General features: G+C 36.9%; 1 protein-coding gene across 2 annotated transcripts in view; it reads right to left on the bottom strand.

Annotated features, from left to right (window-relative positions):
- The window catches only part of PDSS2 (decaprenyl diphosphate synthase subunit 2), a 275,272-nt gene that overhangs the window by 167,799 nt on the left and 93,618 nt on the right, over positions 1–13,855 (bottom strand). The window contains exon 2 of one of the 2 annotated variants that reach the window (XM_078155211.1): positions 4,161–4,247. The exons of the other annotated variant lie outside the window; for it this stretch is intronic. Coding sequence (XP_078011337.1) covers positions 4,161–4,228 — 68 coding nt within the window. The 5' untranslated portion in view covers positions 4,229–4,247. The remainder of the gene's footprint in view (positions 1–4,160; positions 4,248–13,855) is intronic. 2 annotated transcript variants of the gene reach the window in all.

The following is a 13,855-nucleotide window of genomic DNA, read 5'->3' as shown; positions in this document are numbered from 1 at the left end:
AAAACCCCCCTAAAAGGGGTCACAAAGAGTCCAATATGAGTGAAGTAACAACTAAACAATTTTTCCTAATTTTTGGTTAAAGATTGATGAGGGTCATAAAACCCCTAGGACTTTCACAGCATAGGATGAAAACATCTGAGAACGAAGAGATAAGTTTAAATCTAAGGAAATAGCAGGATTCACTCTGAGGAGTGAACTGGCATTTAAGCTTGTCACAACCTGGCTCCTCCAACTTTCTAGTTTTCTTACACAATTATTCCCTCCAAACACTCTACAATCCACCATCCTAGTCAACCTACTGTTCCTCACACTCCCTCTCTAGCTGTCCTGCCTTTGTACTGGCTGTTCTCCTTTCTCTTAGCTCTACCTCTTCCTTAAAAGCTCAACTCAAGCACTACTTTTTACATGAAGCCTTTCTAGGTCCTCCCAAAATTATCTTATGTTTACATATTTACTTTGTACACGCTTACATAAATATGTTGTTCTTCCCTTCCTACCTCTCTTATATAATAGAAGCTCCTGGAAGACAGAGACGGTTTCTTTTTCATCAATGACAGTCAGCACTTAATAAATACTTGTTGACTGATAGGAGAATAAGAGACACAGCGATCTCTAGTATACTATATCACTTGATAATTGCATTAAAGAGTTTAGGACAAAGCACTCACTATATGAAACCTAAAAGAGAAGATCTTTTGGGTGGTGAAGGAAGGAGGAGGCAACATCTGAGTTGGAAATTTATAGGATAGGTAGGAGCTTAAAAGATGAAGAGGAGGAGACAGCAAGGCATTGTGGAAAAAAGCAATGTATTTGGACTTAGAATTCACTGGCCATCAGTATCCTCATCTGTAAAAATGAAGTTACACGGAATTCTCTTTACAATCCTTTCCAGCTCCAAATCCCATGATTCTATATTTGGAAGGAAAGACGTTAGATGTCAGGAGAGAGGAATTGGTATTGGATAGATAAGAAGAGTCAAGAAGTAAAACATTTGTAGGGATTTTGAGATAAAGCAGAAAAAAACAGATAATAACAGTGAAGAAGTGTGGTGGTATAGAAACGGCTGTGAACAAGGTTGTATTTACAGAATTTGGAAGAATGGCGCCAGAACTAAGTCGTCCTAGAATGTGTTTCCAGTTCCAGAGGAGTGACAGAATTATGACACACGTGCTTTTTGTAGGTACATCTAGACTTTAATGTGTGAGAACACTGATTTTGGAGAGAGGAGGAAAGAGGAGATAGACACAAAAATCAGTCTACAAACATTAAATAGACACAACTTTTTAAAATGTCGATGTTGTATAAGATGGAATACTTGTTTTGCCTACCAGTTGTTCTTTCAGGTAAATTCAAAACAAACTTTCTGTCACAGTGTGCACGCATACACACAATGTTGCAAACTTACCAAAAAAACCATTTGAATGGTTAATTATTTAAATGTGCAATACTGATGTTTCTTATGAAAATTCAATATAACCACTGTCTTGTGCAAATAGATCACTGTAGTTGATTTCTGAACTTTGTAAAAACTTTCATAAGCTGCTGCTCAGTGACTGAAAGGATTGCATTTGTAATCCTAGCCTTAAGATCATCCAAAGAATTAAGTTCTGACGCAGCCATGACAATTTTGATATGACAGTACAAGAAAACAGAGATAGATCAGTTGACCAATCTGATTAATCAAGAGGACCACCTCTACCAATCCACATGTCGGAGAAAGTGTCATCTAGAAATTGTTGCACATACAATGTATAATGATAGGGTATCCTGTCTAGTTAAAATCAAACATTTATTATTCAAAATTTACAAAACTAAGTAAATGTAGAAGAAATTTAAACAAACTTTCAAATGATGCTTTGTGTAAATTTGTAGCATTTATATTTCTAAAGTCTTTAAAGCTTAAAATCACACTAAGACTTTTGCTCCTGGGTGTATGTGTGTGTGTGCGCGTGCCTGCGCATGTGTGTGTGAACACATGCAGATCTCAGTTGTTATAGAAGCAGCCCTGATTGCAAATCATTTAAAATTATTTTGTGGGCCTTTGAAAGTTGCTTTCATACAGCTACATGACCTGTTCCCTTTAAAACTCACACATGTTGGGTATCTAACAGTACATTTTCAGTTGTTTTAGTGTTTTAATGACTCATTTGTCCTATTTCTTAATATCAGCTCAAAAGAAAGTAATTTCAGGAAACATTGCTGACAAGGATCAGAAGCTACTAGTTTCTATTGTTGTTTGTATGGTAATATAATAAAACATCATAGAACAGATTATGCCCAAGTTTTGATGTAATTACTATGTTCCCTAGATTATAAAATACCTAAATATGGTGAGGTGCTATTTCTTCATATCTACTTAGCTTTGGAAAACTTTTGTCCAGCATCTCCTGAAGACACTTGAAAACCTGTAAATTTTTGGTATCTGAAGCAAAATTTCTTTTTCTTTTTTAGCAGCGAGCTAATTTTTAAGCTGTAGGTGTTATCAGTTTATCTTATCATGACTATTTTCAAAAAGGGTGTTAATGAACTGAATTTAAGGATACACTGTTTTGGAAACAGTTACTTTAATTCATTCAAGCTGTTAATCTGCCCTTAGAGCAGTGAACTTACTTTTTTACATGAAACCTACTTATCTCCTTTTTACAATAGTTTCCAGAAGGCTTTTTGAAGTTAGCATATATTGCAAATATCCTCATTTCCTGATTTTATTGGTAATTCATCAAATGAAGAGAAAAGAGATGAGAGGACAGACAAACCTTAGTTGTGACTGATTTAGAAAATAGTTTGTGGCAACTAGTCTCCATGTATGAACCCAGAAGCTACAGGAGGGGTAGTATGATTATAAAGTGGTTTTCCTGAGGTCATTATGGCCAGAACCTTCTATTTGTTCTTTAAAAAAATGTTTTGAGACCCTTTAATTCTTCATTATATTCCTTTCTAATGTATTCTTTCCTCCTCTCCCACCCAGCAGATCTTTCCTTTTAATAAAGATTTTTTTTAATTCAGTAAAAGCAAACAACACATTAAACATGTCTGACATCTAGCATTCTATACTCATAGCCATCCATCTCTCCAAAATAGGAAGGGAGCTGCATTTTTCCATCTCTTTGCCAGGACCAATTGTAGTCATCATTATTACATGGTATTCAGTTTTGTGTTTTTTTCAATTCCACTTATACATTACTGTAGTTTTTACATAGGTTGTTTTTCTGGTTCAGCTGACTTCACTGTTTTTTCAACTAATATAAGTTTTCTTATTTTTCTCTGACATTCATTGATTCTTATGGTGTAATATCTATTACTTTCATGTACCACTATTAGCTAAGCCATTCCCACTTTGTTTCTAATTCTTTGTCACCACAAAAAGTGCTACTATGAATATTTCAGTGTGCTGGACCTTTTCTTCTGCCTTTTCCCTCATTAGGGGATAGACTCATCACTGGGATCTCTGATTCAAAAGGTATAGCCAATTTTAGTCACTCTTTTAGTATAATTCCAAATTCTTTTTCAAAATGACTGAGTTAGTTCATAGCTCTACTAACACTGTATTACTATCACTGAGCCCCTCCAGCATGGACTATTTTCATCTTTGCCAATTTGATGGATGTGCTTCATAATTATTTTGATTTACATTTCTCTTATTAGTGATTTCGGGGGGAATTTCATATATTTAATGGTTTTGCAATTTTTCTGGAGAACTGTTCATGTCTTTTGACAGCTTTACCATTACAGAATGGTTCTTGGTTTCATACTTATGTTAATTCCCTTATGTCTCAGATACAAGATCTTTATGAGAGGAGATATTTGATGCAAAGTTCTTTCATCCCCAATCAGCAGTTACTCATCTTAATCTAGTTGTGCCATTTTTTCATGCAAAAGTTTTTCAATTTCATATCATGAAAAGTGCCTGTTTTTATCTCCTGTCATCTCTTCTGTCCCTTATATTTTTAAGAATCCTCCCTGTGCCATAATGGTGATGGTACTACATCATCTTCTTCCAACTCTTTTTTATGATGAGACCTATTACATTTGTGTTTCATATCCACTGGAGCTTATTGTAGTATATGCAGGAAGGTAATGGTACATGCTTATTTTTTACCAAGCTACTTTCCAGTTTTCCTTGTATTTCTTGTTATATAGGGAATTCTTCACTCACTGACTTGTTTGCTCTTGGGTTTATCGAACACAGTCGTGAAGATTTAGCATCGGGATGGATCTCAGAGGTCATCTAGTTAAGTTCTCTCAATCTACAGAAAGGAAACAGGCCCAGAGAGGTTAAGCAACTTGCCTAGGATCACAAAGGTAATAAACAATAGAGTAAAGAGTTAAATTCAGGTTGTCAATCTAATGTTCTTTTAACTAGCCTGTGGAAAATCTTCATTTCATTACTTCCTTTTCCAGTAACGAACTTGTTGCCTGCCCACTACTTTAACATTTAACCTCTCTGAGAGTCTAATTCCTCTCACAAATTACACCTACTGTGGTACAAGTGAGAAAGTACTTTGAAGTCACAAACCTGACAGCAAAAACCCCTCTAGTTTCTTACAAGAAAAAAAACCTCCAAGACCAATACATTTTAAAAGCTATGTTGTCTTAATAAGAAAGTCTAATAATATATTTTAAACAGTTCTTATACAAATATTGCCCCAAAGGGATATTTTGATTAAAATGACTGCTAAACGGGAAAAGACTTGTGAAGAAACTGATCGATTTACACTGGATTTAATTCAATGAAATTTATTATAGCCATATGAGCCAAGCAATTTTAGTTTCTCCTATGGGCCTGTACCTACAGATAGCCTTTAACTTGGAACTGGACATTTTGATAACAATCACTAACATGAGATTCTATTAATATTAATCTGACAGATCTTTTTTCGTTCATTGAATCAGATGTGTATGGTACTATCTCTTCAAAATATTACCCTTTCACATGGAGCAGTTTGTTGCTGAGTTAAAGCAAGCATTGTTAGTTCACTTGTCGTAAGTCTGCTCAGAGTCCTAAGGGGAGCAATTACTCTGACTCAGAGTTCTGATACAGTTGTGGCTCAATTACAATGTGACAAGCTACACTATGTTGGAAACAGACAGGCACCAGAAATGTTTTGTGAATATGGGACAAATGTAATTTATCTGATTATAGATAGATATGAATTTTGTTACTAAATAATAAGTTGGGGTCATTCAGAGAAGGCCTAGAGTATAAACTTAGAAGGGTAAGAAGAGAGATGAGAATGGAAAGATTTCAGAACTGCATGAAGCTCAATGCTGGAGTGATAGCTACTACATTGCTGTTAAGTAGTAAGTTCTGAGCAGGGGAACAGCTTGAAGTAGTGAATCAGAGGTCACCCAGGAGACTGGTTTGCTGAGATGTAGAGCTCAGTGAGGTGTTATTCAATCATAGCATGAATCAAGTCAGCTTAGTGTGGAAGCATCTGTTCATTACAGAAGCTAGTTTCATCAAGGAATTTTTATAGAAAGTTACTGAGACAGAAAGACAACACTGAAGTTTACAGTTCTGGAACTGTAAGTCACCCTGAACACATAGATTTTCCTCACTAGTATGACTCCTTGGAAGGTTTCTGTACAGGTGTGCCCAATCTCTTGAGATCCTTAGTGCTTTGGAAGGAGGTTACTCAGGCTTGTGTGGATTGTGAAGTATTTATTATGCTCATATTTGCTTTAATATGTGAGTACTTCTGTTGTTTTACTATTTTGTGTGTGTGTTATTGTTAAATAAATCATTAGGTTTCATTAAAGGTATCATCCTTTGAGTGTCTGGGTTTGTGTAAATAGAAGCACATCAGTGGGAGTTCAGGAGCTAACACGGTCAGTAGGGGCGGTGTATTCTCCCATAACAGGGTTACTCCTTGGACACTGAGGGAGCACGAGTATAACTTCTCAGTGATGGTCATTCTCTGGTAACCTAAACTTTCCAGTGTGTGGACAGGCTGCAGAGAGTGAGACAGCTCCAAGAGTGAGTTAGATGCCTGCATGTCCTCTATGAGAGATGTGAGGTGTTACGCTGTGGGAAATTAAGTGACCTGCCCATGATCTGGGATAGGGATTTGTGAGATCTCAAAAGGCAATCCTAACATCAAGGTATTGGCTATTGGAACAGTTGTGGTAGAAACAATGATAAACTCAGCGAGATTGAGAAGGAAATGGTTTATCCACAGAGATAGAACACAGAAAAGAAAGAAGCCACTCGGCACTGATTACACTGTACTCCATGGAGGTGAAATGTAAAATAGCTAATGAGTAGCAGTGTTCAAATAACCTAGCTGACTGAACACTAGCCTCTCAGCTGAATGTAATAATTTTATCATTTTTTTTAAACTACTTGGTAGTCCCTTTTCTGTTTGGAAATAAAACTTCCTGTTCAATGTCTAATTCATGTTTGTACTATAGGTATCTTTTTACTTTCCTCCCTCTTCCTCCCACCCCCTTAGAATTGAGCCAAAAATAGAATTGTTCCTTATTAATCTGAAGTGGAGGCGTAACTGAAGCACTGGGACTCTAGTTTCCCTATCGAAGAGACAGACAACTCTAGAGCAACAAACCCATGGCAAACCCCAAGGACAGGTAAGGAATCGGGATTAGTGAAGGTCACGTGTGTGTGTGTGTGTGTGTGTGTGTGTGTGTGTGTGTGTGTGTGAGAGAGAGAGAGAGAGAGAGAGAGAGAGAGAGAGCACGAGAGCAAGAGAGAGAGAGCGAGCTCTCTGTGATATACTAAAGGGAGGTGGGAGAAGGAAACACCATATTCGACTAAAAACCCAGGTCTTTTGATTCTATGTCCAGTGCTCTTTTCTGGCATAAATGTAGTACATATTAGCCTATCCAATAAATAAGTATATTTTGTGTGTGTGTGTGACCGTGGGGGGGGGTGTATGTGTGTGTGTGTGTGTGTGGTCTATTAAGCTAACAGAGGGCAGCTAGTTGGCATAGTAGATAGAGTGCTGGGCCTGGAGTCAGGAAAACTCATCTTGCTGAGTTCAAATCCAGCCTCAGACACTTACTAGCTGTGTAAGTGTGGGCAAGTCACTCAACCTTGTTTGCCTCAGTTTCATCTGTAAAATGATCTAGAGAAGGAAATGGCAAACCACTCTAGTATCCCTGTCAAGAACACCTCAAATGGGGTCACAAAGAGTCAGACACGACTGAAATGATTCAACAATAACAAGTTAACAGAAACAAAAGAATAATAAAATAAAATAGGAAGAGATGTGATGTATTTGTCATAACTTTTGAAAAGAAATCTACCTATATATGCCAACAAATTTATTGCTGTTGAGAAGTGTAAGCTATCTTTTCTAGGAAGATTAAACAGAATTTTTAAAAGAGCAGAAGAGTTCATATGTAACTGTTTTAAAGTATCACCTTAAATTTTTTTTCATCAGCATATATGTAGACAAAATCATTCACTACTTCAAGATTTAGATGCAGGACTAAGGTTTAAGATGTGTCAGAGAAGAAGTGATATTTTAAAAATATAATTAACAAAGCAGTCATACTAACATTTTATATACTTTGTTGTAAAAAATAAGCCAACAGAGGGGGCAGAGCCAAGTTGGCTGAGAGAAGGCAGGGACTCACCTGGGCTCTCACCTAAAGTCTCCAAAGACCTTTAAATAATACCCTAAAACAAATCCTAGAGTGGCAGAACTCACAAAAGGATAAGGCGAAACAATTTTCCAGCCCAAGACAACTTGAAAGTTTGGCAGGAAAGGTCTGGGGCACCATAGTGAGAATGGAGCACAGTCCAGTGCAGGCCATGCCAGTGCACACCAGGCAGACACCAGCAAACCAGGAGTAGACCTTGGGAGTGAATGAATCAGCAACTGCAACAGCTGCTTCGGAAACTCTCAACCCACAGACAGGAAGGTGTCGAACAATTGGTCAGAAGGAGATTACAAGGATCTCTTTGTTGGCACTGGGGCAGGACTCTGTTGCTTTGCCCATACCCAGATCGAGGTTGTAGTATTAGGTGGCAGGGTAAGGGGAAGCACTAGTTCATCAGTGCTTGTGGCTGCATTGGAGTAGGGACCCTTATCACAGTTCCAGGGTAGAAAAGAGTGCTTGTACTCACACACCAGAGTACATACCAGAAGAGTAGTAAACACAAGTTTCCTTCGATCATACCACCTTGGAAAAACGGAAAATTTACAGGTCCCTAGAAGTACCTCTGAAAACAGTTGCACAAAATCCCTGAAGCTTGGGACACTGCACCCTCCACACCGGAAGCAAAGCCCCACTTTAACAAAGAGTTAAAAGTCAAGAAATAGGCTAGGAAAATGAGCAAACTACAGGAAAAAATTCTGATCATACAGTTACTAGGGCAACAAGGAAGATCAAAACACACACTCAGAAGAAGATAGCACAGTCAAAATCCTACATCCAAAGCCTCCAAGAAAAATAGTAATTGGTCTCAGGCCATGGGGGAGCTCAAAAAGGATTTTAAAAATCAAGTAAGAGAAGTAGAGGAAAAAATGGGAACAGAAATAAGAGTGATGCAAGAAATCATGAAAAAAGAGTCAACAGCTTGGTAAAGGAGGCACAAAAAAATACTGAAGAAAATAACACCTTTGGGGCAACTAGGTGGCCCAATGGATAGAGCACTGGCCCTGAAGTCTGGAGGATCTGAATTCAAATCGGCCTCAGACCAAACACTTGATAACTTACTAGCTGGGCAAGTCACTTAACCCCAAAAGCCTTAAAAAAAAACCATGCCAAATGGTAAAAGAGGTACAAAAATCCAATGAAGAGAAGACTGCCTTGAAAACCAGAATTGGGCAAATGGAAAAAGAGGCACAAAAATTCACTGAAGAAAAGAACTCATTAAAAAATAGAATTGACCAAATGGAAAAGGAGGTACAAAACCTCACTGAAGAAAATAATTCCTTAAAAATTAGAATTGATCAAGTAAAAGCTAAGGACTCTATAGGCCATCAAGAAACAATAAAATAAAACCAAAAGAATGAAAAAAATAGAAGACAATGTGAACTACCTTACTAGAAAAACCAACTGACCTGGAAAATAGATCTAGGAGAGATAATTTAAAAATTACTGGACTTCCTGAAAGCATGACCAAAAAAAGGACCCAGACTTCATCTTTCAAGAAATTTTCAAGGAAAAGTGCCCTAATATTTTAGAACCAGAGGGTAAAAACAGAGATTGAAAGAATCCACCGATCACCTCCTGAAAGAGATCCCATAATGAAAACTGCCAGGAATATTCTAGTCAAATTTCAGAGGTGAATATTCCAGTAAAATTCCAGAGTTCCCAAGATAAGGAGAAAATATTGTAAGCAGCCAGAAAGAAACAATTCAAGTATTGTAGAGCCACAATCAGGACAATATAAGATTTAGCAGCTTCTACATTAAAATTCTGGAAGGCTTAGACTATGATATTCTGGTGGGCAAAGGAGCTAGGATTACAAACAAGAATCACCTACCCAGAAAAACTGAGTATAATCCTTCAGGGGAAAAAATGGATATTCAATGAAACGGGAATTTTAAGCATTCTCCATGAAAAGACTAGAGCTAAAAATGTCTTCTAAATATAAGACTCAAGAAAAGCATAAAAAGGCAAATAGGAAAGGGAAATCATAAGGGACTTAAATAAGGTTAAATTGTTTACATTCCTACATGGGAAGATAATACTTGTAACTCATAAGAACTTTCTCATTATTAGGGCAATTAAAAGAATATATATATAGACAGGTGTGAGTTGAATATGATGGGATAATATCTTTAAAAACAAAATTAAGGGGTAAGAAAGATGAATGCATCGGGAGAAAAAAAAGGGGGAGGTAGAATGGGGTAAATTATCTCACATAAAAGAGACAAGAAAGAGCTATTACAGTGGCGGGGAAGATGGGGGTAGAACTGTGAACTGATTCAACCATTATGTAGAGCAATTTGGAACTATACTCAAATATTTATAGCAGCTCTTTTCTGATGGCAAAGAATTGGAAATTGAGGGAATGCCCATCAATTGAGGAATGGCTGAACAATTTGTGGTATATAATTGTGATGGAAGACTACTGTATTATAAGAAATAATGAACTAGATGCTCTCAGAAAAACCTAGAGAGACTTACATGAACTGATGCAAAGTGAAATGAGTAGAACCAGGAGAATGTTGCATACAGTAACAGCAATATTGTAAGATGAACAACTGTGAATGATTTAGCTGTTCTCAGCAATACAATGATCCAAGACAGCTCTAAAGGACTTATCATGAAAACTGCTATCTATACCTAGAGAAAGAACTGATGGAGTCTGAATACAGATTGAAGCATACTTTTTAAACTTTATTTTCCTTGAGTTTTTATTTTGGTCTATGTTTTCTTTTACAACATGACTAATATGGAAATATATTTTGGATGATTACACATGTATAACCTATATCAAATTGCTTGCCTTCTCAATGGGGGGTGGGGTGGGAAGGGAGGGAGAGAATTTGGAACTCAATTTTTAAAATGCGTGTTGAAAATTGGTTTTACATGTAACCTGGGAAAAATAAAATATTAAATAAAAAATAAACCAACAGTCAAAATCCCATATAAACAGTCAAAACATATGCAACAGTAAACCATTATATAACCTGAGGCAGACTATAAAAATACTCTGTATATAGAATTTTATACAAAATTAGCAATAGTACCAGATGTCAATTTCCATAAAAAATTGCATTTTTACTGATATGTGCTGCATTCAAACCACCGTAGACTTGAAACAAATTTAAGGCCTGAGGTGACCAGCCTTTAGAATCTAGGAACTAGAGCAGGCCATCTGACATGGCTCCCGGGCCATATTCACATAGCACCTGAATGAAATCCCCAAGAGATAGCCTGACCAAGTTAACTGCTACAGAAAAGCCTTCCAGAAGTTGCAATTAGATTTGATGGGTTTGTGGCAGAAGACAGGTGTCTATAAAAAAGAAAAAGAAAAAGAAAAAAAAGAAGCAGAGTGAGGATAGGAGGTGAGAGAAGCACTGGGCAAAAATCACACTAGGGACTTATTTAAAAACCTAAATAGCATTAACCAACAGCAGGCTACAGAAAATAGCAAAAGTAAGGTCAAGAGAGACAATAAAAAATAAGAGAATACTAGATTGGTCAGGTTTATGGCAAACTGAAGACTGGACACCTTAGAATTAAGAAAACAGTAAGAAAATGGTATGCTTCGTTAATCCAAGCATTATAAAAATACTAAGGGATTTTAAAAAGGACCACTTCAATAATATAATCATCCAACTAATGAATATTAAATTAGAAGACATAAAGGTTATATATATAACTTCTTTGATCATATTATTTAAAATATTCAGTGCCATTTTGGAGCACAGGGGTAGAAAAATCAAATTCTGAAACATGCACATCATTACACTACACAGACATAAGAGACTCTCACCAGAACTGAGACAGTGAAACTGGCTAATAGCTAATGTACTGTGAATTACACCTCCTACTACCACAGTCCGTTCGCTGCAGAAAATACATCAAGTAAACATGAATGAGTGTTCCCTTAATGCTCTGTGCTTTTTTTTCAACTTGTAGCCCCAATTTCAATAGACTTCACTATTCAAATATAAGAAAAACACTTTGAAATTAATCTCCTGTAATTTTCTGTGGTTTTATTCAACTGATAAACAGCCATGTTCTATAAAAAAAAAACACACACACACCAACCCTCACTACAAGTAATGAATATTTAGTGCTCAGAGCATCAATCCTATTAGCTAATGATGGTTGTTCAATTGTGCAGAATTTAGAAAATCTGCCTCAGTAACAAGTTGGGATAGACAAAAAATAGGGTGTTGCTCAAAATAATGCCTTTCACATGTATGTAGCCGATTATTAAGGCCAAAGTTAAATATGAAAGATATAATAGCAGATGGAAGCTAGTAAAATTAAATAAATCAGAGGGAAAAAAGGAAGAAATGTTTTACTAAGAACTATATAACTATATACAGCAAAAGGGGGAAAAAAAAGCAAAGTAAAGAAAATAATGGAATTGAGTTGGGAAAGTGTGTTTAAAATAACAATCAGAAATCACTTATACCTTAACAACACAAATTTGCCATTAAATGTCAGAATTAAAATGTACATGGCTCAGGAAAATAAAACTTTGTTCTCCATACACCATAGTTCCGGAAAAACTGTACCCACAATGCTGGTGTGAACTACTGTACTCAACATAAGAAGCTCTAACCTTTTTTTTAAATTATATCACATGATATAATAAATTCTCAAAAGATAAGGAAGTGAAATATAAAAAGCCACATTATTAAAACGTTAGAGGAAAATGAAAGGCTCTCTCAAAACTGGACAGGGAATGAATTTTTGACTAGCCATGACAGAAATAAAATCTGTATAAAGACAAAATATATTTCCTACTTGGATTATATAACCCCACCCCAAAAAAAACTTTTGGGGAACTTTAATGCAACTGACTTTTTTTTTGGGCAGAATTTTCACAATATAAAATATAAGATTCTCACATCCCTGTGTTTAAACCTATCTGCTCTCATAAACTTAAATGTGGACAGATAATAAAAGTGAATAAATGATAAACAAACGGGTAGGGTAAATGGGAAAGACTATTGTGATAGTGGTATTAAAGGTCTCTAAAACACCACTTGGAAACGAAACCTGGAAAACATGATCTGCAAAAGTTTCACTTTGCTGCTATTTCACAGGACTCCATCTACTGAATACTGAATTTACAGAGAGAGCTGGGCTCAGAACATCTCCTTTCTCACCTGGTTACCCTTCCTTGGGACTTCTCTGACTTTTACTCTAGGCCAAGGAAGCTCATTATTGGGAAAACCTCATCATCCTGCAAGATCCTATCAGCCTTGGAACTTCATGCCATCACCACCCTCTCTCAATCCCTCTGTTGGAGGGTGGAGCTATGAATTCCAAAACCTCCATTTAAGGAGGGAGTTCAGCTCAGAACATCTCATTTCTCACCTGACTGCTCTAATTTGGGTTTTCTCTGACTTTTCTACCTTCTCTAGCCTTCTTCTTCTCCATCCCCCTTTTCAGCCTCCTTTTGCCCTCTGTGTGTTATGTTCCCCCATCTAACAGAAGCTCCTTGAGCACAGGGCCTGTTTTTCATTTTATTTGTATCCCCAGCATAGTGTCTGGCAAATAGTCGGCACTTCATAAATGTTTACTGACTGACTGCCTTAATATTCTGGAATACACCTGCAGAATTTTCACCCTAATACTTACAGGAAAATGCCACCCATCAACCCAACATGAGAGGAATTCACAAGAGAAAGTGCAGTAGTATAGTTTTCAAATTAAAGGAGTAGAGGCAGAGTCTAAGGCTCAGAGGTGTTAAAGTGCCATACTTAAAGGCAGGAGGTAAGAGCAATAAAACAGACTATTTCAATAAAGCACTTGCGAAGTCTCACTTGCTCAAAATGAGAATAAACTGTTAGTTGCTGTGTAGGTGCTGATGATACAAAGATGAAATCGGAAACAGCCTACCTAAGCTCAATGTGGTTCAGACACAGCTGAGCAAAGAAGGGATGGTGCTAGCATGTTGCCACCATAAACATGGAAACTGTCTGAGATAAACTGTTATTTAATGATGCCTCGAATTGTTTCTTCCATCACCTTACCTGCACTGCTTAAAGGTGACCTCCCCACAACTATGCCCTACTGTATGACAACGGGCCATTCTCTTCGCCTCTGGCTCTCCGTTTCTCATCTGTAAAATAAAGGGTTTCCAACTGGATGGCCTCTAAGGTCCCTTCCAACTTTAAAACTATGAGTCTCTAAAATATCACATTCAGTTGGACCACTGAGAAAATGTTTCACGAGGAAGTAGTTATAGACG

The sequence above is a fragment of the Phascolarctos cinereus genome, unplaced genomic scaffold (assembly GCF_003287225.1).
Source record: "Phascolarctos cinereus isolate Bilbo 61053 unplaced genomic scaffold, phaCin_HiC Scaffold_5;HRSCAF=322, whole genome shotgun sequence".
Lineage (NCBI taxonomy): Eukaryota > Metazoa > Chordata > Mammalia > Diprotodontia > Phascolarctidae > Phascolarctos > Phascolarctos cinereus.
This window is presented reverse-complemented; position numbering and strand designations above follow the sequence as displayed.